This window comes from Calypte anna, chromosome 13 (assembly GCF_003957555.1).
Source record: "Calypte anna isolate BGI_N300 chromosome 13, bCalAnn1_v1.p, whole genome shotgun sequence".
In the NCBI taxonomy this organism is placed as follows: Eukaryota; Metazoa; Chordata; class Aves; order Apodiformes; family Trochilidae; genus Calypte; species Calypte anna.
Genome location: NC_044259.1, coordinates 14,629,718 through 14,654,510, shown reverse-complemented (window position 1 = coordinate 14,654,510; position 24,793 = coordinate 14,629,718). Strand labels below are relative to the sequence as shown.

Sequence of the window (24,793 nt, the reverse complement as noted above, 5' to 3'; positions counted from 1 at the left end):
AGAGAAGAATGTTTATTTTAGGTGCCCTCATCTGATGAAGTAAAAAAAAGAAACAAACTTTAAATACCAGCATTTTCAGGAAAAAAGAATCTGTGTAAAGGAATGATTACATGCTTACACAACTGGCATGATCACAGAGGTCAAGGCCACCTGTGGATACATCACTGAGTCTCCTAATTGCAACAGAGTGTAATTTAAGGCATCTTTAGCAGACAGTGATTTTAAATGTGTGCTGTTTTCCAGTTGGATGTATGTCTTCAGCTGCTAAAAGTAAAAAAATGCCTTGTGCAGCACTTTTGGAAGTATAAACATTTAATTAAATGATTTAGTGGAGTCCTTATAATTTGGCTGAAGTCTGTTTATAACTAATTCATAATACAGCATCATTAGTCAAATGATTAGTTGGCAATTACTCTATGAAAACAAATTAATCACTGTGCTTCCCAAACCACAATCCTCTCTTTACACACTGTAGCAAACCCTTTTGCCTCTGGTCTATGCTTGTCTTGATTTATTTCTAGTTATCCATCTCAGTCCTGGCTATTAAATTTGGAGGAATCTCCTTCCAGCTCTCAGTGATGCAGCCACTGCAGCAACAGGCAGCATGAAAAATATTTTTCTGTTTTTTTAATATTTTATTACCCTCCCCAGACATGCCTGGACCCTGGTTGTCTGGATATGATTTCTTTGATTGTGCTTGCACTTGAAAATAGGACCATGCATCTTGCACTTCATGCATAGACTGACAAAATCAGCAGATGAGGATGCAAAATATGATCAGCCTTAGTGCCTGGAACAATCCTCAGCCTGCAAAGACTTCAACCTTGGAGTCAGACTTCCCAAAATAAAATTATAAACCATGTGGGGACAGAGAAAGCATGAACACGTTGGATGTAGAAAAACAATTATCTGCACAGTTGAGTTTTTCTTCAGAAATTGATGCAAATGCCCCAGTATCTGGAAAAACATGGCTAACCATGGGGACATGGGGAGAAGGGCACCTGAGTTCACCCCAAGTCTGCTGTGGACAGCAGTGGGCAAGAGTTGAACCACAGTCAAACCAGGCTCAAAACAGATCACAAGGCTCACAAGTGGAAAAAGAAATCTTTACGTGGCTGTTAAACACCTTTATCTCCTTGTTCCCAGAAAGAGGAGACACAGGCTGCCAGAAAGGGGACATGAGCTCTCAGGGAGAGTGCTGATCATCTGGAGAAGAACTGGGCCACAAGGCATCAGCACAAAAAACTTGAAACCCACCAAGACTGAGGGTCACTCACTGTCCTGAGAAGAGATTGCAAAGAGCATGCTTAAACTATCACAGCAGACAGATGGGGTGAAACATCACCCATGGGTGGTGGTTGGCTCAAGGAGACCTCGGGACCCAAGTCCAATAGGGACAGATCCCACACTGAGTCCCTGAAAATCACCATGCTGACTTCAGACACACAGATGAGATCAAACACAAAGCACAGCTGCCAAATCACTGCTGTCTGATGGGCTGTTTGCCAAATAGGCCTCAATTTACCAAAAGCAGATCTACCTGAAGCCCCTTGACCATGAGTCAGATTTTCTGCTTAATTTGTTCCAGCTTTTGAGCAAGCATCAAGCTGGACAACAAAGACAGCATCAGCTTCTTCATGTTCTACATATGATTCAGAGCATCTTTAGTGTTTTAGCAGGGTAAGTAGCTTCAGTGATGTTCTAGAAATAAGGGTCGAGCCTGTTTTTCAGTTTGGATCCCGCAGGGACCCTGCTCTGATTGCCAGATTGCTTCCTGGATGAGAGCTTGATTCAGCCATCAAAGGTTTTCTTTACCCTTTGTATTCAGCTTTATGTACCCAAAGCTGCTCCTAATGGGGTGCAGATGTTTTTCAGGCTGAGTTATCAGGGAAAATGGACTTGAGAAGGAACTACTGTAAACTCTGGAGGAGCTGGAGGGAATTCACAGCACTCTGGATTCACCAGCAAGGAAATAGTTGGGTAGAAACACACAGGTGTTATTTTTATTTCAGGAATCACTGCTGCTGTCCTATGGGGGAATGAAGGGATAGAAACTAGGGTGATGCTTCTTATGGATCTCTGAAGATGCATCAAGAAACTCTGAAGTTTACTAAAATGTAAAAACACATCCAAGGAAAAGGAAAGGAGACAACACAGGTAGGGATCCCAGCTGCAGGTCTTTAGTGCTCCTAACTGCAGTTAATGCATTAGCTTTGCTAAAAGTGGCCCCAGGGGACTTGGGGTCTTGCAGCAAGCAGCCATAGCACTACCTGCTGCAGTTGTTTCCCTCCAGGCTTTTTGGGGCCTCGGTGGGGGAACAGCTCTGCTGATGGAGCTGGGACATCTGAGGAGTGATAGGAACAAAGCCAAAACACATCCAGAGGAGGTTCCTACAGGTGAAGTTTTGAGGACCAGGTCACAGAGACTAAAAGCCCTGTGCAGCAGCTATGGGACAGTAAAACAAGGTGTGAGTTTCTGTTTGCCTTCATTCACAGCAGTTCTGGACTTGTTTCTGATGTGGTTTTCACTGTTTTTTCCACTGAGCAGCAATAGTAGATAGGGTGGGATGATCTTGGGATAATTTGGGAACTGTCTTCTGATGTTTCCTCTAAGTTCCTCACTGGGAACATTTTTCACCCTCCAGTCTTTCTGTTCTGCCTTTTTACAATCAAAACTCCTGTGGTTTGAGGGCAGGGCTGGGTGGACTGAGTACCACATAGCCTGCCTGAAGGGTGCTGAGGCTGGAAACACAAGCTTTCCACCTTCTGCCTTCCCCCCCTCTCACCTGCCACCCACATCCCCGTCCCCATCCCAGAGCATGTCAAGACCAGGCAGGGAGTAGCAAGGTCCTGCTACCACTAACAGGAAAACAGGGGATGTTTTTTCCAAAGTACCAACTCAGGACAGCTAGATGGGATGTGCCAGCAGGACCTGGCCTTTCTCTGGCATGTTCAGTTAGAGTTTTCAGGTGGGTTGTAGCAGCCAGGTCTGTGCAGAGCTGGAACTGTCATCCTGAGGAAAATTCTTGGGTCTGTCCTGCTCAGTGGAGTCCTGGTTTTGTGCTGGTGTGCGCAGGTTAACAGCACCCTCTGCAGCCACCCTGACAGCAAAAACAGGAAAAAGCAATTTAATCCATCTTCCCCTATAAAAGCAGAATGTTATTTTGGCTTCTTGTTAATTTAAGAGACATCAGATATGAAGTCCCTTGTCCTTACCCAGTAGATCAAGTTAGATTTCGTCCATGATGAGGCTGTGATGCTCCGGAGTCAGCCTGTGAACTGGGACCAAGCCACATCCCAGAGGCAAGGCAGCAACAGCAACGAGTACTTTAAAGATTCAGGTGAATTTTTTAATCTCTTGTTGGTAGTGTCTGCTTTGAAAAAAAATGAGAAAAATATTCTGGCTAGTCACAAGCAAATATAGGGTTGTTTTGCAGGCTATGGGAGGATATGTTACCTAAAATATAGGAAGGAACAAGATTTGTCCATGTGTTGCAATTTAGTATTCAAACAGTTTTATAAGATTGTGCTGGAAAAATTGTTAGCTGCCAGGTTAGAGACTCTCCTTCAGCTAAATGACTAAACCCCTTAATTTCTCAACTTCAGAGCTTGCATGTGGTTTTTCTAGAGATGGATGCACCCTCTGAGGAGCTGGTGGGGAACAAAGCAGGGGGCTGTGGAGGGAGGGAGGGTAGTCATGACAACTGCTCAAAAAGCAGCTGCAAAAGGTTTTTTTGGGCTGGGTAGTTTGTCACGTTTCCTTTTGGTGGCACTGTCTGCCCAGATATTAACAAATTATCATCTGGTTTAAGTGGAAATACCTGTCTGGCTTCCTCCAGGTACCAAATACTGCTCTGGGTTCTGGGGGAAATACATTGCAACAGATTGTTTGTGTTGCTTCTAGAGGTTTTGAAGGAAAGATATTGGCTCAGTCAATGAAGTAAATAGTCAGCATTACAACAGGGATAAATATCCACTGGGCAAACACTGGTCCAGGATGGACCTGAAGTTTTTTTGTGTATAACTTAGTGGTGACACCGATGGGGACTCTCGAAGGGCAGCAAGTAGGGAATGAGTGATTTTCAAAAATAGCACAGTTTAGGAATAAGCATTTCCTTGAGCTTTGGATTGATGCCTCAGAGACACCATTGGACCACATCTGGGCTCTGAACCATGCACTTATGGAGACCACATCCAGCCCCAGTTAAAAGTGCCTTACTGTCCTCCAAGGAGTCTCCCCAGGGATTCTAGGATTCCTAAATTATAAAGTCAGATAATAGACTGGAGGACGTTTGCAATGGGTGAATTCTGTTCCAAATCCCTTTCTCTGGGACCTTCTCATCCCTTAGCCCTGAAAACCTATGCCTGCCTTCTGCCTCTGCCCCCTCTTCTGCTTCCCCTTGTTTCTGCTTCTGTCCATCTCCCTTCTTTAATTCCAGTTCTCTTCTGCTCCTCTCCACAGTCAGAGAGACCAGGACAACCACCACACCTGCCAAACACCTCTTAGGGCTCGATACCTCTTTCAAAGCTTTTTCCAGTTTTACATCACTGTTGTTTTACAACAAAAATCTGCTGAAGTTCAGATTTCCTCATTTTTTACTTGAAACCATGACTGTTGTTCAAGAAGCTAAAACACAGAGAGCCTGGTATACTCCCAAGGGCATTTTCCAAGGACTTATGTCCAGGATGTCACTGTTGGGCAACATGTGATGGTTGTATGTGAAGTATTTTGTGTTTTAGAAAGAGAGTTTGGGCAGCCTGGGCAGAATTTTGCCTCTCAACCACAAGCAGGCAGGAGGCCAGCAAATGCATGGTGTCTCCTGCAGGTATTTGCAGTGTAAGTACTTTGGGGTGGCTGTTGCAGATGCTTGGCTAGTGGACTGTGAAGCTCCCTGAGCTTGCAACTTGTGTGTGGCCTCCAGAGAACTTCCTGTCTCTAACCTTGGAGAAAACCTCCTCCCTTGCTCAGCTGCTCTTCCCACAGGCTCCAATTCCCTCTGCAAGAGTCTGGAGAGTCTGATGAGTAGGACAGCAGGTCATTGGCATCACCATTTCCTAGAGAGATCTGGCAAAGTGTTTTTCCCATGATTGTCACATTGCTACTGCACACAGCACAATCTGCTTTGGTTGAACATCAACCCCTCCCTTGAATCTCCTCTTTGGCAGCTCTCTCTTCTCTGCCTGAAATAAAACTAATCTAATTGTGGTTCTGGAGGCAGCATCCCTCTGACCATGAAGTGTGATGAGGCCAAGTTGAGCACCTTGAGCAGACAGCTGTTGATGATGCAGTGAAATCTTGGAAAGTTGTTCATGCCTTTGAGCAAAGTTGCTCCACTTTGTCTCATTACCAGTCTACCCACACGTTGCCCGCCCAGCCTCCTCTGCCAGGGAGACTTCCTGCTCTTTCAAGCCTTATCAATAGATGGTGTGTTGAAAATGAATCCAGGGGAGGGGAGCAGGGAGCATAAGGAACAGTTGGCTGTCTCCTCATAACAGAATGGAGAAAAATGTCTTGTCTTCCATACTGTAGGTGCCTATTGCAGCATTGCTCTGCTCTCAGCTTCAGACATGTCCCTACTGAGCTGGCTTATCTCAGTCAAACCCTCCTTGGCTTGATGGAGGGTCAGCTTTGCCTGGGTGGGAACACAGCTGCAGCTTGCCAGGCTCCATAGGCTGCTGCTTCTCCTGCTCTCCAGAAATTGTGGCACACCAAGACCTGGGTGCACTGGACAAGGCTGTTCATGGCCCTCAAGTGAAGATGCTGGATGGCTGTAGGGGCTGCCTGTGGGACACTTACTCTGAGAGCTGGCTGTTGGTCATCCAGGTTGTGAGCTGGGGGGAGATATGTTGGGAAATATCCTGGGCCCTTGAGGCTGAGGGCAGACTGTCCCAGGAGATCTGTTTCAGCACCATGCAATTGCAGCAAAGGAGGAAGTAAATTTATTTCATATTTTTGGTTATTTTTATTTCATTTAAATTACTGATAAGTTTCCACAGTGCTTGTGCACACATCTGCAACATTTACCCAGGACTGCAGCCCCTCTGAAAACTCCACTGTGCATTTAGGGGCCTGGTGCTTGAAGAAAACTCCTTGTGGAGAACATGTATTGATATATACATGGAACAAATCTAGAGTTTCAGGTGTAGATTATTTGAACTGATAACCATGCATCTAATATCACATTTCTACAAGCAATTTCTAGACAAAGGCTCCTTTCAGCCAACTGGGTGATAAGGTTTCTTGTGTATATGTGCATGTACATAATGGGATATTGTTTTAAGGTCAGCTTGAATACCTGAATCTCCTTTTCTGGAAAATATTACTTTCTCAATAGAAATTAAAATACTACTTAAGAAAAAAAATTGGTTTTAGCCAGTATTTTGGCATTCAGGATTTCTTACTTCTGAACTGTCAATGTTTTCATAGTTACCAGAATATGTAGACAAAATATGCTAAAACAAAAAATCAGTTTGGCATTCCAGGAAGGCAGTACAGCAAACCTGATGTCAGTCTTTTAAGAAAGCCTCCAAAACTCATCCAAGGAACTACAAATCTCCAGCACTTAATGCACTTTGGGCCATAATGAACCACAGCCAAACAAGACAGATGTATACAAAGGGCCAATGCTTCTTTTGAAAAGCAAAGTCACATCCCTTATGCCCAAGGGGAGTTTTCTGATAGAATTGGTGAGCACAAGGATATCAAGTGATCTGGTTAAAGCCCAGAGGATGTTGTGTTATTGTGTGGCTGGGTGCTATCCAGGCATAAGGTATTAGATTTTACTAATTGAAAGTGCCACACAGGAGCCACTGTGTGAGGCTGGACTCAAAAGCAGGTATTTACTGTTTGAGAGAGATGTCTTTAGCATCAAACAGAAAAGTATGTTAAGAATTGCCAGAAAAGGGTTTGAGGCCAAAAGTGAAAACATCTTTAGGCTGTTGAGTGCCTGGCTCTTTCCCATCTCTTGTGGTTCTGGCTGCCCAGTTCAAAGAGTTAAAAAAAAAAAAAAATTACTGAGAAATGACTAAGGAAGGTGAAAAGGAGCAACTTGCATGAAAGGGGAACTAAACAGAGCTGGGCTCCCAACTCTGGGAAAGAAAGAAGTGCAGGAGAAGCAGATAATAGTGGTGTAAGAAAACTATGACTGCTAGGGAGAAAGGAGTAGGGAGAAATTGTTCTTTGCTTGCCAAAACACAAGAATTGGGGCTATCTTCTGAAAATACCCAAAGTGAGAGTGGCTCCTGAAAGGGAGGCTCCTGAAACTGGGGGTATCTCCTGGAAAGCTGAGGCAGGGTCATTGCAGTGAAGCAAAGGGAGAAGTTTTTCAGTTGGGTAAAGCCGTGTGCAATGCACTCTGTCTGGATTTACATCTTGAATTTGCGAATTTAAAGCATGCTCCCTCAATCACCCCCGTTCACCTTCTCTATACAGAACCCCTTTTCCTGCCACCCAACGTTGCTCTTCTTACTCCTGGGTGCCACCAGCCGCAGCCTGCAGAGACTTCTGCTCTGACCCGTGTCGCAACAGCCGGCAGCAACAGTCCCAGCAGAAACACCCTTCTCCACACCCCCCAATCCCTGTGCCTGACCGAGACCACCCCCCCCATCCCCCTCCTCCTCCTCCTCGGGTGTCTCCCCGCCGCCGGCCCCTCTGCGGCGCCTTTAAGCTCCGGTTCGTGCTGTCACTGCAGCTGAGTGTGCGGCGGGGAGCACTCCCCATGGGGACCCCTTGCCCGGCGGGACCCCTGCCCCTTGAGACCCCCAGTCTGGTGGGGACCGCTGCCCGGTGAGTCCCTCTTTGCCGCGGGGTCCCCTGCCCGGTGGGACCCTTTGTCCCGCGGGGTCCCCTGCCCGGTGGGCCGGGCTGGGAGCAGCATGGGCAGCCTCCAGCTGCAGGAGTTCGCGGCGGGCTTGGTGGGCGGTAAGTGGAGCCGTGGGCTCGGGGTTTGGGGGGGCCGGGAGGGAGGGGTATAAGAAGGGACGGTAATTAAATCCTCCGGGTCACCTGCGGGCCGTGCCTCCGACCGGCGTGTTGTGCAGTTTGCTTTTCTTTGCTGGGGCTCAGAAGTGCTGTTTAATCTAATTGCCACGGGAGGGATCCTTAAAACTTCAGCGGCAGTAGGTGGGATGCTGCTGTGTCCCCCCAACCCCCTGCTCCCCCCCCTTAGCTCTCCTTTCCTAGCTGGGAGCCCCGCAGGGACCAACCGCGTTTCCCGGAGCTCCCAGCAGCCAACCCGCCCCCCTACACACCCCCGGGGAGGCACCGCCTGGCTCTGACCCTTCGGTTCCCAGCCGGTAAACAGTCTGGGAAGTGATGCTGGCAGGGAAAGGAGGGGGGATCGATCCGGGCTGCTGGAAAAGCTGAATGCAAACACCGGAAAATGAGATAGGAGCCAAAAATGGAAAGGCCGGGACGTGGAGACGCGGCACCAGCGGCGTGGGGCTTAACTGAAAGTACCCACTGAGTTTATCATCTGATAAGAGCTGATAAAGCCTGATGCTGGGCTGAGCCCTAGCCACCCCTCAGCCCGGTTCGGGACGGGGAGGGGGGTTTCTGTGTGAGAGGGCTCGGGGAGCCCGACTAGTGAGGCAAGGTTAATAGGTTAGCTGAGCCTTTAAAAACCCAGAGCCTCTGCCAAAAGGTTACACGAGCATCTCAGTTTTGGCTCTTTGAAGCCTGGGGAGGCTGCAGGGCACGCTGTCTGCCCCTCTGAACCTGAGCTATTGCCACACACCTTGGAGCAGGACGGGCTGTCCAGGGAACAGCCACCAGTGCTGTGACAGCCTGTTTTCACACTAGACCACAAGTGGTCTCAGATTAAGGTCCAAGAGGTGGAAAGACATTTTAATCACACATTTTTGTATAAAGTCATTGCTGAGCAATGACATGATGCTCTTTTCAGCTCTAATCCATTACAAGTGAGAAATTTCATTTATTCTCTAATGACTTGAGGACAGTGGTTCGCATGGAGACTTATAGATGTGAAAGAAGCATGAGCATCTCCATAAACATCCTGGAACTTGCTGTAAGGACACAAAACCATATCCTGGCCATGGAACACGGATTGTTCCATCTTCCCTGAGAAGGGAGTAACCAAATCATGCCCTGCCCTGTTGCAGGAGCTCCTGGCAGCAAGTGCCAGGGGAAGATGGGCAGGATGATGTAAGGGAAGGGGCTGTTTCTTCCCAGAGATCCTTGGGTGATGCAGCTGAATGGGACAGTAGAGAATGATGTAGAACAGAATCCTTTCTGTCTGACAGGTATTTGGAAACTGCTCTTAAAACAGCAAATCACAGGCCCCATCAGCAGCTGGCTCTCATGCATCATTATCTGAGCCAGGAGAAAGTATTTTCTAATGTCCAACCTGGTTCTCACTGTTTTGGGGTTAAATGTTTGCATAATCTTACAAGAGTGCAAAGAAGGATTGCTCTTCATTGGCAGGTTATACAAATACAACATCTCCTTTTCCTGCTCAGATGCCTTTGAGATGTAAAGCTGATGGAATCCAGGGCAGTTTTGGAGATGCACAAGTGTTTCTGCTCAGCTTTTAGCCCATTGTCAGAGACAGGACATTGTGCTGGGCATTGCAGTGGCCCAGTATGACAGTTCCTATGGAAATCTCTCTTCCTCCCCTACAAATCCATGGCTTTCAGTCCTGTCATGAAAGCTTCTTCAATGTTTTGTGTAATACTTTGCTTTTATCCCCAGGAACTGCCAGTGTGGTTGTGGGACACCCCCTGGACACAATTAAGGTAAAACTGCTTTGAACTGGGCTCTCATGTAACCACCAAACCTCACTGATGGAGCAGTGGCCTCTCTTAAGATGATGATTTGAAAGACCTCCCTTTTCCTGCCACCCCAAGAGGAATTTAGCCTAAGTAGAAATGTTTTCATAGGCTTTCTTTAACCTTTTTTCCTCTCCACTGCACATTTCAAATGAGAAACTAAAAGAATGTGCAAGTTCCTCTGGTGAGGATGAATGTTGAAAATTTAACCTGGCCTCACTTAATGTGGGGTTTACTGAACAATTCTGCCACTGTTTTATTAAACTTTGCCACAGACAGGTATTCAAAGAGGGGGAGAAACTATATTTGTTTTGCTGCAGGCACATTTTTCCTTGTTTTCCTTGTGTTGGCACCACTGGAAGGGCAGAGAGCTGAAACTGTTATCCCAAGGCTATGAGACGTAGTATTTCCTATTCCTGCAAGACAATTATTCCTCAGGGGGAAAGATTTGGAGATGTAAGAAGGTATTTACTAGTACGATGTAGACAAGCCCATGCATACACCAGAACAACTTGACCCAGCCAAGCTGACTATCTCTGCTGATGCAGAGATAAAAAGGAAAATTCTGCTCCTTGCTGCTTTTGCATTGTGGGATAGACATCCCTGTGTGGCTTTCACTGCTCTGCCCATGTGCTCTGAGATGCTCCAAGCCTTGTTGCTGGCACCAGGAAGGGCTGTCAGGTGTGGCAGACCCAAGAGTTGTCTTCTTTGCACCTTTGAGACCCTTGAAAGGATGATGGGCAGGAGGCAGGGTCCATGCCACATCCTCCCCTGGCCACCACAGCCATCTTCTTACACACAGATCTCTCTCTTGGGGTTGGGAGGTGGCCTGCCAGCCCGATCCTGTCACAGCTGCTAAGGTGCTGGGGTCCTCCCCCACCTTAGGAGAGGACAAGACTGAAGGTTGGATGGAATAAGTGCACCATGGTACCCACCAAGCAGATCTCCTTCTTCAGCTGGCCCTTTCCCAGCACCGCAGCTTCCACAGCCTTGCAAAACTCTAAAACAGATTCACATTTACTCACTTTTCATCTTCTACATTGTGTTAATTTATCCAGAAATTTCCATGGTTTCTGGAAGTCACTCGAGAGCCTGATCCAATTAACATAAAACAAAAAGGAGAATTTTCCTGAGGAATCCATACCTTTGTCAGTGGACTTTGGTAGAGATGGCAGCAGTGATCTCAGTGTGAGGTGTTAACAGCTTAACTAAGTGCTGGTTGTGTGAGGACAAACTGTGCCCTCAGTTACACAGAAAAATGTATTAACTTGAACCTCTGAAAACCTGGTTACTATGTAAAAGAAAAAAAAACACAAGCCATGAGACTCAAAGATGAAAATGTCTAGGCTAAGGGGGCAGGTGAGGGCAGGAGGGAAGGCAGGGCTGTGCATGGAGCCTTCACCTTGGACTGAGCCACCAGAGGAGACCAGGCACTTACCTCCAGCACAGGTTGGCACTCTCCCTCCAGGCTTTGTTTCACCATTCCTGCTAACAGCAATGCTGATGGATACAACCAGAAATACATTCCTCATTCCCAAAAACCACCCCTGACAGCACATGTGAGTGTCTTCCTCTAGAAAATTATCTCTGGCTTCAGCCAAGATTAATTGCTGAAGCCCCAGGTCCTATGAACCAAACAGAGTTCCCATTTCCTCACACACTTCCAAGCCCAAAAAATGCATCACTTGTTAGGATTTTTTAATTGCAAATTTGAATGAAAGATGATCAAAATATGTGTGTGCATTTATGTATTTATATACTTATATATATGAGAAGGGGAGAGCAAGCTGAAGCCCTACAGGCTTTGTCCTTTGTCATGATTTACACCTTTTCTTACAGCTGTTGTAGGCATCTTTTGGAAGGGCTGTAACTTTTGCTTTCCAGAAACAAAATGTCTTTGTTTGAAATTATGTGAAAATGTCTTTATGAGTGAAGCATGGAGAATTTCTGAGCTCAATTACTTTGGCTCCTTTAGTATGGCTATGTCTTAAAATACACCTTGGATGGGAAGGGCCCCAGAAGCCTCCCAGGGGAGCTCTTCACTCCATCCTTCTGCAACGCATCCCAACCTCTACTGAGAGTCCCCAGATGAGGAAGACCAAAGCACTCTCAAATTTCCACATGTTCAGGACCTTGCCAATGACAGCACTGCCCACAGCAGCCTGTCAGGGCTGGGGTAGCTGGTCTGGACTCAAGAGCAATTTGAAAGTCATTGATTCCAGATGTTGCAGAAAGCTTCAGACCTCTGAGGTCCCTTTTAGCCCTGCTTCTGGCAAAGCTCAAGGGGGTGGAGATATATATATCTTATTTTATTGCTCTGTTTTCTTTACAACTAGGGAAGGATTCATTCTCAAAGCAAAGTACACATTGTTTATGTAGTATGAACTTTTACTGAGCTGGAAGCAGGGGATTTCAATCACATTTCATGAATATCTTTTGCAGACTCGTTTGCAAGCTGGGCAAGGATATGGAAATACACTCAACTGTTTTCTCACTGTGTACAGAAATGAGTCTGTAAGTACTTTGTCTTACTTAAAACATACTGGTGGAAAATACAAAGAGGTAAATAAATAAATACACACAGTTCTGAAACCAAATCACTGTTGACACCAGTAGTTATATGAAAGCAATAGTTTGTGCCACTGAGTCTGCAAACCCTGATAGCCTTCTCATGCTTAACTCTAAGGTAACTCTCTTGGTCAATCCAATAGAAAAAGACATATTCCAGGTGTGGAGTGACAAATGACACTGCCTGTGTCTCCACAGGGCTCAAGGTGCTACATTCACAGTGATGGTTTTGCCCATACGTGCTAGCAAAGCTCTGCCCAAGCATTTTGCTGCCTTTGGTAATGCCAGGAAAAAAAGCTGGACTTTTCCATGCTTTCAGCATATGGGACACACAATCTTGACAAGTCTTTAGCAGTCCAAATTAATTTGTAGTTGCTCAGCACATGGGATGGTTGGTTCCAGGTGGCACCTGCCACTTGTATTTGCCTGATAGACACAGGGGGGGGTCACACAGCTCTCTTATCTCCTGCTCCCTTCCCTGGGCAGGTGGCTGGTTTTTTCAAAGGAATGTCCTTCCCACTGGCCAGCTCTGCCATCTACAGCTCCGTGGTGTTTGGGATCTTCAGCAACACACAACAGCTCCTCAGCCAGCTCCGCCACGGGGACCCAGCTCACAGCCCGGCATTGCCTGATGTGGCTCTGGCCAGTGTGGTGGCAGGGTTCATCTCCGTGGGCATTGGCACTCCTGTGGAACTGGTAAAGATAAGGCTACAGATGCAAACACAGCCCTACATCAAAGGTAGGAAGCACTACTTTTTTCCTTTCTCCACCAGTCCTCCCTATTTACCAAGAGCTTTGGGACAGCTTCGCTAAAGCTGTAGCAATTATAAAGTTTGTACCTTTTATAATATTTTTATTTTCAGCAAACACTAAACAGAAGCCCTCGGTTTCTGGATTTCCTGTGTACCGAGGCCCATTTCACTGCTTCAGGACAGTCCTACAGAAGGAGGGGATAGCAGGAATGTATCGAGGCACAGGAGCGACGTTTCTGAGGGACATTCCTGGGTACTGCCTGTATTTCATCCCTTACAAGTTCTTCTGTGGATGGATTACCCCTGACGGATGCCATTCCCCCAATGCCTTCTCCATCTGGCTGGCAGGGGGTGTAGCAGGTAAGCACCTTTCTTTCCCCACCTAGCTGGCAAAACAAGGACAGAAGGGCTCCTGAGGTGGCTCAGAATCCCATCACATCCTCCTGGTGACTAGGAGAGGATGTGGGCCTGAACAACCTTCCTCCCCTTGAGGCCAGGTCCCTGGCATCACTTTATTCACTTTAAGACTCAACAAACTTTGTGGAAGTCATGTTATCAGATCTTCATTGGGCTCAAAATCAGTGAGAAGGAAAACAGCCAGTGCCTTCATCTCCTTGGGTGCCTTCCAGCATTGTGTAGCACACTGCCAGTGATAGATGGCAGCCAAGATGCCTCCAGAAGTCTTCAGCATGTTGGCAGCTCACCAGAAGGGTGTGTGCACCCTACCTGCATGCAGCAGAAGCCAAGTTGACCGTTTTTGATCTTCCTTTTCTTATTTTTTCCTGTGTACACCTGCCAAAATCATGACAAAGTGCCAGGAAGACTGGTGTGTGCATCCCTTGCTGTGATTACATCTGTAAGGTCACCATTACATCCACTCCTTATTTTTTGACCATTTTCAAATTTCAAATCCCTAAATGCAATCAGTCCTTAGCTCAGGTAATGATTAAAAATCAGCCTGTTTCATCTGCAAAGGAACAGAGCCCTGGCCCATCTGGACAGCTTCTCTCCCATGCCCCAACACTCATGTTGGTCCAAACAAGCTTTTGTGTGTCCAGCTGGGCCATGGATTGCAGTCACATGCTGACCTTTTCAGAGACAATCCATCCCACCTGGCTGCATGCTGCTCAGTGTGAATAGAAGGATTCTTTATAGGATGTATCTCAGCTGTGGGGAGCCTAATCTTGGTTGCATGAGAGACCAACTTCTGCTTTGCATTCTCAGCTTGCTCTTTGCTTTTCAACAAGTGGGCTCCAGTTTTTCAGAAAGCTCTACAGGCTTGCAGTTTTTCAGAAGCTGTTCCCTGCAGGGTGATAGCTTGGGGTGCACCTCCTGCATTTGGTTACCAGCATGACCCCTACAATCTCAGTGCTGCTTCTACAAACTTTGCTCCCAGAAAAATAATTCCTGTGCCTGAACTGGGCAAATGCTCTGCAAGACGAATCCTTTGACTGTGATGTGGCACATGAGAGAAGAACTTCTGAGTTTCCTGACCTGAAGCCAAGGACATATAGAGAAGAGATTGTTCAAATACTTCTACGTTGTTCTAGGAGCCATTTCCTGGGTGATAGCTACTCCAATGGATGTGGTGAAAAGTCGACTTCAGGCAGATGGGGTTTATTTAAACAAGTACAAAGGGACCCTGGACTGCATCTCGCAAAGCTACCAGAACGAGGGCTTAAAAGTAAGTGGTTTTTGAAGTAAATTTGGGTGTTAGGCACTTAATTTTCATCTGGGAAGTACAATAGTTGTCACAAACCTTCAACTAAAGCTACTTCTGAATTATAATAATGACAACAAATAATTATATTGTAGATTGTGTAGATTCTTTCTAAATCATCATAGTGAGAGCGAAAATGTACCTTACAGCAATGAAAAAAGGAATGACTGGGGGTCACCATCTGCTGGTGTAATTAACCTAAAATAACACTTCCTGCTGGTACATTTATTTAATTGTGGGTGTGATTTGACTTGACCTATATTAAAGGTAGAAAATCTTGGCCTCTGTGATGGCTTCAACTAAAAGCAGAGGACAGATATTTTCCATTGACACCAAAGTTAGTGAGAATGGAACTCAGTGGGGCTGAAGGTGTGTTTGGGCAGTGCTTTGGTGGAACTGCTGCTTTGGTTTACACTGCTCACATTTATTTTGCACCAGGACAGAGCTGAATGCAAAAGCTCTTAATTCAGGATTTCTCTGGCTTCATGCCTGTAGAAAGGCTGCAAGCCAAAAAGGCAACTTATGTCCCTTTACTGACTCTGTTAGTGTAATAAAAGTTCTCTGTTCTACCTGCAGACTTTGCCTACATTAATGTGAGTGGCAGAGATCTGGTTTGCAGCCTTATCACCCTGCCAGCATCTAGTTACAAGAAACAATGTCTTCTGATACTGAAAAAAAAAATAAATCTGTCTTTGAGTTGCCATCAAGGCATCCTGTGGGTTCTTAGCTCCAAAACATTAATCTTGACATTCTGAGGGAAAAGCAGCAGGTTGAGAAAAAACAACAACAAACTCCAAATAATCCTGCAAAATCACAAGTCAGTGTGATTTAAATATTTGCCAACATGACACTCTGTTATGCTTGCTGGCACAGGAGCCTGCAGTCTGTTGGGGTTTTTTGTTATTGAGTGAAAAAAGTCAAATTAATTTGAAGAATAGGTTCTTAGAGAGATGTTTAAGACCATGCTGGGGTGGTCAGAGCAGTTTTCCCCTCCTTCTCCATCCTCATCTTCACCCCTTACCTTCCTTGTCCTGCCTGTATATTAACAATTATTCAGGCACTTGTTTTTTTGGATTTTGGGGGTTTTTTTTGATGCATGAACTGCTTGCAATTTTTCCAAATGAGTTGCTGATGAAAAAGTTTTTATATGTTGGGAGAAGCATAACTGGTAAACAGCAAACTCAGCTCTGGATGGTTTCATTCTGGGATAAAAGAACAGCATTTGCAGTGCTGAAAATAATTGCCTGGCACATGAAAAAACTGCAGCTCTGGCCCCCTTCTTTCTCCATAGTCAGCTGTGTTCATTCTGATGGGAAAAATTTATGGCTCTAGACTTTTCTTTATAAATCTTCACTGTTATTTCACATAGCTCTCTTGTGTTACTTTATGACTACTGCAAAAACTTGAATTCCCAGAAATTTCTATCTTTTCTAGCAAAATAAAACACCTCAATAACTCAAGTAATATCCTAAATTCCCCAATGTTGTAACTTCAGATTGCAAATTCTATCCTAAACAAATGTGAGGGTGTTTTGGTTCTGTCTCATACCAGTCAGCACCATGCACTGGGTTTCCTGGACACAAGATCTGGTTTTGTTAGCAGAGCTCAGTATTTCAGGGTGAATACTGGATAAACACTTAAATCCATGGGCTTCTGGACTTGGAGCAGAGACCTTCCATAATTTCCTACAGCAGCTGTGGGAGCTTTGCTTTTGTAGAGTCTGGAAGGGAGCTTGCTTTGCTTTTCTTGTCTGTTCTCAACCTCTGGTGTTTAGATCAGTGACCACAATGATTAGCTGAGAAGTTAAGGGAGTGATCTGGGGAGAAACAGGGCAGCAGAGAGATTCCCTGTGATCACTGTGTTGTAAATAGGCTCAGCACAAGTCAGTGGTCTGTGCACAGCCATGCACACACCAGGCAGTGTTTGTAGACAGCGGGATTTCAAAAGGAGATGAACCAGGAATGAGGAGCAACAAAGGCCCCATCTCCACTTTCCAGAAAGCATTTTACTGTTCAAGCACTTTTTAAGTGATGAGGTTTTACTCCCTTCCTGGCTTCAGATACCTAGTGACTCCTATCATCATCAGCAGCAGCAAAGGACAACCATCAGTCACCCTGTGACATTCTTTACAGCCCAAAAATCACAGGACAGGAGGAGGATAATTGTCACCATGCAGGCAATAAAGCTGTTGGTTAAGCACTTTTTAAGCGTTTGAACAAGTCTTTCCCTCTTGCAAGTGCCAGCATCTTCACAAAAAAGAAATACTGAGCAGAATGAGAGTCTGGCTGTGGATGTTTATTTTAATAAATAAAAAATAAATGCTTGGATACATATGTGCACCAAAGGCTGACCTCAGGAATCCACATGTGAAAATATCAGATCCTATCAAATATTTTTCCCAGACCAGTTCTGAGCCAGGTACAGAGTAAGTCTAGTTTTCCTCTGATAGACAAATTGTTTCTATGCTGAAAGTTGAAACCTGCAGAACAGTCAATGTGACACAAGGCCTGCATCAGACGGGCTGGATCACAGCCACTTCTCCACTTCATCTCCACTTCTGTCTTCTGTACCCATAGAACAACCCCAGGAGCCACAGAATTTGCTGCAGGAACACAACAGCTTTCTTGAGGTACCCTGAGGCTGGCATGGTCCCTGTGTGTGTATGTGAGTACACAGGGAAGGAAGGGCTGTATGAAGGTAGGACAGTGCTGGAAAACATTTTAGATTTCTTGCTTCCTGCTCTACACCAGTGGCATGAGGACATTTTTACCCTCTACATCTTGTAGCTTTTGCTGGCAGATACAGAGAGGGGTCCCTGGAGTGCAGTGATACCAAATTGATGACTTTTGTGTTTCCATATTTCAACAAAGCCCAGCAGCAAGAGCCTGTCTTCTGAGCAACCCAAAAACTGGTTCTTCAGAATCCCACTGTAACTTGATTCAATTTTTGAAGAAGAAAACAGCCACTACATTCCTCTGCTCTAACCTTTCTCCATCCTCAACAGGTCTTTTTTAGGGGCATCACGGTCAATGCAGTGCGAGGATTCCCAGCGAGTTCAGCCATGTTTCTTGGCTATGAACTTTCCCTCAAAGCAATGAAAAGAGACAAAACTGAGACCAATCCTTAACTTCCAGGTCAGCACACGAAGACCTTCCAGCTTTATTGAGATTAGAGAATCAATCTTTAAATCAGAATGGAGTTGCAATTGTACAGATCCTCTGAAAGTCAAATAACTTACATGGCTACCTACATCTGGATAGTCAAATACTTTCCAAATTTGGGTCTGTGGGATTTGAGGCAGGAAATCATTGTGCTGATGGATTTTAATTTCATTCCAGATCTCTTGGAATTTCATTACAATCTGCATTGATTGTTGTGTTTGCTTTGATTAGTGTGAATCAGGAAAGAAAATCTGAAAGAATATTCTGCAACAATTTATAAAGTTTGAAATATTATTCTCCTCACTAAAGTCCCTGCACAGTAGTATCCTTTCCTCCCTGGATCCATCCACAAAGACCTTGTCATTAACCCCTTCCAAAGTGTCTTTTACTATCAACTCACAGTTTTACTTTTTCCCTCCTAAACCTAGGGTTGCATAAAGGAGCAGCATTAAAAATATCTGATATTTTTTGGTATTTAAATACTCAAGATTACTCTTGGCAGCCTTTGCTGTTTTCTGCAGTCTGTTATAAACTTCCTTCATTTTTTTTTTCAAAAGTGTTGCCCAGAGGACCTGAAAGTCTCCTACTTTCCTGAGCCACATCAGCAGAGTGGTGTTGGTGGGGGCTGAGTTGCTCTGACCGAAGACTCCTGTCCTGCACCCACAGCATCTGCTTTCTCTTCTGGCGTGACCTCAGTCCCTGGAGGACTCTGAAAACTGCACCAGATCAGTCAATCCAGAGACCATTTATTATTTCACTCTGTTGTCTAAGAGCACCTTAATAATCCCCCACATTAGTGTTTGACTTTTTGACCAATGACATTTTTTGCATTAAGCCAAGAGAACAACTCCCTCTGCTTACCCACAGGAGTATGATTGGTGTGCAGGTGCTTTTCATGTAGGAAGGTTTGGATTCCCACCAGATGCTTGCCTGATTGCAGGATGAAAGAATTGGATGGCTCCACCCACAGGAATGGATACTCATGTTCTACAGCACAGACCTCTCCATTTTGCTGCCATTTGGACAAGAGTACCATGAAAAGATGTGAAGGGCTTCAACGACTTCAGTTGATTATCCAATGTGTGAATTAAATTTGGAAATAGGAGGATGTTAAACTCTGAGATGAAGCTGCTCTTTTTCTTCAGAAAACAATAAAGCAAGTCCTGGATTGGGCCAGGATAGAACCTACATTTCAAAGAAAGGGCTGCCAATTAATTTATCTAACTCTCCCTGTGTAGCCTTCCACAGGGATGGATCTTGTTGGACTTTCTGATTTTCCTCACTTGACTGTCCAGCTTGCCAACTGCCAAATCCTGCAGTCATCACTTTGAAGCCTTGGAAAACCACCACCAAAGGAAATCTCTTAAAGGGATGCAGAGTTTATCCAAAACTATTCTCTAAAATATATGGGCCATCTTCATACCTCCAGCTGCAATCCCACTGAGCCGACGGGGGCAGACCCAGGTCTCTCTTTGGTCTACTTCAGCCTTTCAGTTATTCCAAGATCTTTTTAATAATTGTCGTTATTATTCCTGTTAATGCTGTGAAATGTCTTCGTGCTTTGTTTTCTAAGCATGGAGCTTCTGATGCCAAAATCCAAAAAGAACCAGGTTGCTGTCTGAGAGGACTCTGCTGGCACTGGCAGAGGAGGCTGAGGGGTAACTTCCTTGCACACAGAGGGACATAGGGGGACAGTCTGAGACAACACTGTCCTCTGGGAAATGTACAGTTCCTCCTCTCTTCATCTGTCTAGCTTTCCTCTAGATAAAGGTGGAGAAAGAAATAGAAACTCTTAAGTTCTCTTCCATGGATGAATGACTTATGTGACAAGACGTGAAAACCTCAGAAATGGGGTCCCCAACCTTGGACTCCTCTTTGCTCACATCTGAATTAGAAATGGAAGAGTGACTTTCCCCCAGAACCAGCCTTAAAAAGAGGGAGAAAGAGCTGGTGTTGCTTCATCTCAGGACTTGCAGGCAAGGAGGATCATGGTGCCTTTGAGCTTGGCAAGAAGACAGGGAACTGGTTTTGATAAACAGTGTGGATTAAATTGATGAGCCTTCACACAAGCACTTGTTGCTGGCAGCATTTAAGGATTTAGACTTCCCATGTTGCCTGTTTTAATGCATAGAGGTAAAATGTGCTCTCTAGATGTATAATGCCTTATGTCTCCAGGGATAATACTTGGGGAGACTATTTCTTCCATGCAAATAAATGGTGTTGCTTGTCTGCCTGCACTGTGTAAAATGGCCCATTAATTAATGAAACTGATGAGGTTTAGAATGTGTTGTGTATCTCAGTGATCCTGACCTTGTGGTGCCCAGGTTAGGTCTGTTCAGTGCCCCTCTGGGCGTAAAGCCCTGAGATCCACATTCCACAGGGAAAAATCATGCTGATTTTTTGTGGTGTTTTTCATCTAATGAAACCAATTTGGCAATGGACAGCCAGGATTTATCAGGAAAACATTCTCGTGCACACACACCTGCCCAAAGGAACTGTCAGCGTTTTGGATTATCTGCTGTTGAAAGGGAACAGAAGGCAGAAAGCTTTTTTATATAAAAACATGCAAAGCAAGAAGGAAGTGAATAAAAAGCTTCAGCCACATGATGGCATCCTTGACCATGACAGGGCACAGCTGTCTGCCGCTCACTCTGTGGCTTCTCAGCTGCCAGACCATCTCTTTCTGCCTTGCTCCATTCACCCCCACGTTCAGATTTGCTGCCAGACCAGCACGCCCTCCCTTCTCAAGAGGGCAGCCCCATGCTGGGCATCTGACAGGAGATTCTGGGGTGATCCTGCCCTGCCAACATCTTCCCTAGCCCAGCAGTGCTGGAGGCAAGCCCTGGGTGCACTGCTTAATGAGTGCATCACCTCATTAGCATTGACAGACAAACCCTGAGTGAGGCAAAGCAGCTCTGTGCTGCAGCACCAGGATTTTGAGGGTGACAGAAGCCCTTCAGCACACAGGAGATCAGGCTGATGCTGGGTCAGGTGAAGAAGGTTTGGGATGAGCACTGTTTGAGGCACAGCATTTTTTGGGATGTTTGTAGCCATTGCTGTGATGGATCACTGCAGATCTATACCCATGGAGTCCAGTCAACAACTTGGCCTTGCTTTTGAAGTGGTGGTTGCCTGGCTGTTTCACTGAAGAAAGAGGTCCAGTGGTAGGGCTGGGTGACACCACCAGGGGGTCAGCTCCAGATCTTGAAGGATGGAAGTTATAATTTATGCCTACAGAGCCTGGACATGTCTGTGTCTTCTGTTTAGACATTACTTTATGACATATCAAATGCATTTATTTTTTTTTAGAAATAATATCATTATATATTGATAGTAATTAGGATCTCTAAGGAATCCTCTTCAAGGACTTTGTATGGGGCTCTGCCTGCACATTTTGGTGAGTTTGCCCTGACTTACACTAATGAAAATTCCTCCCTGTCAACAGAATTCAGGATATGGACCTGCTCCTCTGTCAGTGCTGTGGGCATGGTGACCTGCTGCCTGCATGTGCTCAAGCCCCACTAGGGTGGGAGAAGCCATCTGCTTGAGAGCTTGTGCATAGATGCTCCCAGAGCCTCACGTTTGTAAGATAAATGTAGTAAATCCTGAAACTGGTAAAAAATAAGACAGGAGACCAGAAGGACCAGGGACCCCTACTTCTATGTTTCTCTTGCCCCTAATATGAAACCACACTCAGATCTGTCATGCCTTAAATGAATCTTTAATTACCTTTGAGGTTGCTGGTGCTGTTCCAGCTCTTACAACACCCTACATTACTTAATGAGGTGCTGTTTGCACTAATGGCTGTAGCTGTTTTTCCCAGTTTATTCACTATGTTGTGCTAGGGAAGGGAAGGCAATAGCAGCTGATTTCCCTGGCTCAAAACCAAAAAAGAATCAAAAATCCAACAAAAAATTAAATGGGAACATATATCCTAGTGAAAAGCTATTTTTCTGGGAAAACCATCCCTAACCTGAAGGTCTTTGGTGCTGGGAGAAAGAAGCCTTGTGGGCTCCATAAGTTGCAAGGTAGGAGCAGGCTGGGGCTGCTCTACAGCCAGGGGGCAAGGAGGAGGCCACCTCCTCTCCCTGTGTCTGCATCCCCTGCTGCTCCTGGGCACCTGAAATGTCCTTGAATCCTTCTCCCAAGCAGGGTGGAGTTTCTGTCCCTTGAAGGAGCTCTCCTCCAGTGGCTTTGTGCTGCTGAAACTCTGCCTGTGATGGCTCCAGGCCAGGCTGAGATTTTCTCACACCTTGGGAGTCCTGGTCTTGCGTGTCCACACCTCGGGGGAAGGCAAGATCACACTCTTCATCTCAGTTCCTCTTTTTCTGTTGTACTCTGAGACAGAGGAGTAGCTGACGTCTTTGTAGGCGTTAAGATCTATCTCCTTGGTTTATCTGAAGTTCCTTGTCTGGTCATAGAGATTGTTAACAGTGTAAGATTTCTCTCCTAGATGTTGCATTCATAGAAGCCAAGAAGGTCGATGCCCATCTTGTACCCCTGAAGAAAAAGATTAAGTGTAGAGTCAGAAGAAACTATGAGATCCAAGGAGAGAAATGGGGAGAGTTAAAGTTGCTAAATTGACTATAAACTGCATGATAACAGCTTCTCCTCTCCACAGCCACCCTCTGCCCAGAGATGCTCCTGTAGTGATCACCACCAACTTCAACGAGTAGTACATAAAGCATCCCTCCAGAGATAGGATCCAAGGGTTATTTAAGAGATGCAGCAAAGGGAAATTTAAGTAGTTACACTAGTTTTCAAAGCAGTTTTCTAAAAGTGTAGATCTTGTGATAGCTCCAGAATCAGACACCAGTGGAACAACCAACATGCTCAGACCAAACATGCATCAGGAGGAGAGGATCTTTTTAAGGGGTTCTAGAATGTCCCACATGAGGTTTCCCTGTAAGATAAAAAATGCTGAATACATCAAAAAATCCTTTGATAGTAAGGTGAAATACTAAAGCTACTGGATTATAGAATACCAAAACACTGAAAAGAATATGAAGGTCCTCTTGGGTGAGCATAATCTTGGGTCACAAGGAGAAACATTTGGAGAGACAAGAACGCTGCAATGGGGAAGCAGAGGCTGAGACTGCCCTGCTGCTGACACTCACTGCTTCAAGACTGGCACCTACACAGTCTCACTGCTGTGAAAGCACCAGAACAAACATAGCTCATCTTCATGGCTTGGAGCATCTCATGGTCTGATCCCTCATGTCTACCACCCCTGGAGGTATTTAGAAAGTGTGTAGATGTAGCACTTAGGCATATGGCTTAGTGGTAGATTGTGCAGTGTGCTGGGTCAAGGGTTGGGCTTCATGATCTTAATGGTCTTTTCCAACCCAAACTACTCTATGTTTCAAAACATTTTAGCACTAACGTAGCCAACTTTACAAAAAACATAGAAAATCCTGCCAACTCACAGGGAAGAGGGCCAGCCTATTCTTGCTCATGCAACCAGGTGTGAACCAATATCCATGTTTATTTCATTATTAAATTGGGTTGCTGTGTTTCAATCAATCAGCTGGCAGATGTTTATTTCAGTGCTTCCAGCATGAAAAGTGAGCTGCAATGCAGGTTTGTCTGAGAGAGCTCTAACACAGCCCAGGAGGGAATGCTTTGCTTTGTCTGTCTGTCTGTCCCAGATGTTCAGCCTTCATCTGCATGCTGTGCTGAGAGGGAAATCCAGCACCCAGAGTCATCTCACTGTGGGACAAGCAAGGAAGGGTGAGTGGGTTTATAATCTGACAGCTCTGTAATGTTTCTCTTTCCTGATGTGAAAGTGTTCAGGCCCACAAAAGGGGATACTGAGGTGAGAGCAATGCCACCAAGAAAACCTTAAAATACAAGAGGACTGGTGAATTTTGTGGGCAATTCCTGTTTTCCTCTGCTTATTTCTGGAGGCTGTAGGTTGTGAGATGCACAAAAAGCTGTCAGGGCTTTTTGCTTTTTAGGTGCTTCAGCTCTCCCTAAGTCTGACTGCAGCATGGCAAGCTTGGCTGCCTTGCTAGAAAACCCAGGGAAGCTCCAGTGCCTCTACTATTGCCTGAAACAAGGATGACTTGCAGCTCTGAAGGTCCCTCAGGTGGATTCCCCATCTCACACCTCCTGGGCACTGCCAGTTTTGACTGGTTAGTTTAAATATCTGGGGGTCCATCTGCTAGGACAAAGTAGACTGTGGGGCTACCAGGAGGTGCCACTGCCCTCTTCAAGCTGGTATATGAAATGTTCCTGGAGTTCATTTTGGTTTTAAGCCTTTCTGTCACATTCAATCTTGCTATTACTATGCTTTGGTTTACCCTTTTGTGGAGGACTTAGAATGAGCTTATCTTCCTTTAATTATAGACTAGCATAGGTCATATTTCTCTAAAAGAAAGAAAAAAAAATATTCCAAGCCACCTTATGTCTGGAAAATGAAACTGCCAATAGCATCTTTTCATCTGTGGTCTTTGCAGGCTCTTACATGTTTATCAGTGTACACAGCAAATGTGAAACTAGCTGGCATCTTATCTGGGTGGTTTTCTTCTAGAGGGAATCTTTTGCCACACTGAAAAAACCCCAAAGTGTACAGATACTACAGTGGGATGCAAATTCTCTCATGAGTACTCAGAAGATCTGGAGGTTCATGCTGACCATGCTAAAAGAGTTATTTGGAACTTGGACACTTGCGTGGCATTTTCAGTCAATTGACCTCTCGTCAAAGTAGTTCCATTAAAAGAGAATATATCCCAAAATATGTGCACAGAAACCAAAATTGTGCAGGACATGAGATGAGGGTTTCCAAAGGAGTTAGAGGGAAATACC

General features: G+C 45.3%; 1 protein-coding gene and 1 long non-coding RNA gene across 4 annotated transcripts; one reads left to right on the top strand and one right to left on the bottom strand.

Moving 5' to 3' along the window:
• Positions 1-1,976: 1,976 nt before the first annotated feature.
• On the bottom strand, positions 1,977-8,124 carry LOC115599065. Its single transcript, XR_003988123.1, has 3 exons — positions 8,005-8,124; positions 3,216-3,370; positions 1,977-3,100 (listed from the first exon to the last, which is right to left on the bottom strand). It is a non-coding gene; the product is annotated as an uncharacterized LOC115599065 (long non-coding RNA).
• SLC25A48 (solute carrier family 25 member 48) lies at positions 7,696-20,219 on the top strand. Of its 3 annotated transcripts, none has more exons than XM_030459185.1 (8): positions 7,696-7,785; positions 9,709-9,752; positions 12,228-12,299; positions 12,840-13,092; positions 13,217-13,465; positions 14,656-14,789; positions 17,830-17,959; positions 18,544-18,633. In XM_030459185.1, exons 4-7 carry the CDS (start codon positions 12,861-12,863, stop codon positions 17,950-17,952), a joined length of 738 nt encoding a protein of 245 aa, XP_030315045.1. In that variant the 5' UTR covers positions 7,696-7,785; positions 9,709-9,752; positions 12,228-12,299; positions 12,840-12,860; the 3' UTR covers positions 17,953-17,959; positions 18,544-18,633. The 3 variants fall into 3 exon arrangements, with proteins under 3 accessions (XP_030315045.1, XP_030315042.1, XP_030315043.1); XM_030459182.1 differs by lacking the exon at positions 7,696-7,785 and adding an exon at positions 7,794-7,920; XM_030459183.1 differs by lacking the exons at positions 7,696-7,785; positions 17,830-17,959 and adding an exon at positions 7,794-7,920 and having other exon boundaries at positions 18,544-20,219.
• Positions 20,220-24,793: the final 4,574 nt, after the last annotated feature.

What these genes read in the sequence shown, in the direction of transcription:
- SLC25A48 (XM_030459182.1), top strand. Translation starts at nt 7,875, where the DNA reads ATGGGCAGCCTCCAGCTGCAGGAGTTCGCGGCGGGCTTGGTGGGCG. An exon ending in ACCCCCTGGACACAATTAAG is followed by an intron (nt 9,753 to 12,227) that starts GTAAAACTGCTT and finishes TATCTTTTGCAG; the next exon opens with ACTCGTTTGCAAGCTGGGCA. An exon ending in AACACAGCCCTACATCAAAG is followed by an intron (nt 13,093 to 13,216) that starts GTAGGAAGCACT and finishes TTTTATTTTCAG; the next exon opens with CAAACACTAAACAGAAGCCC.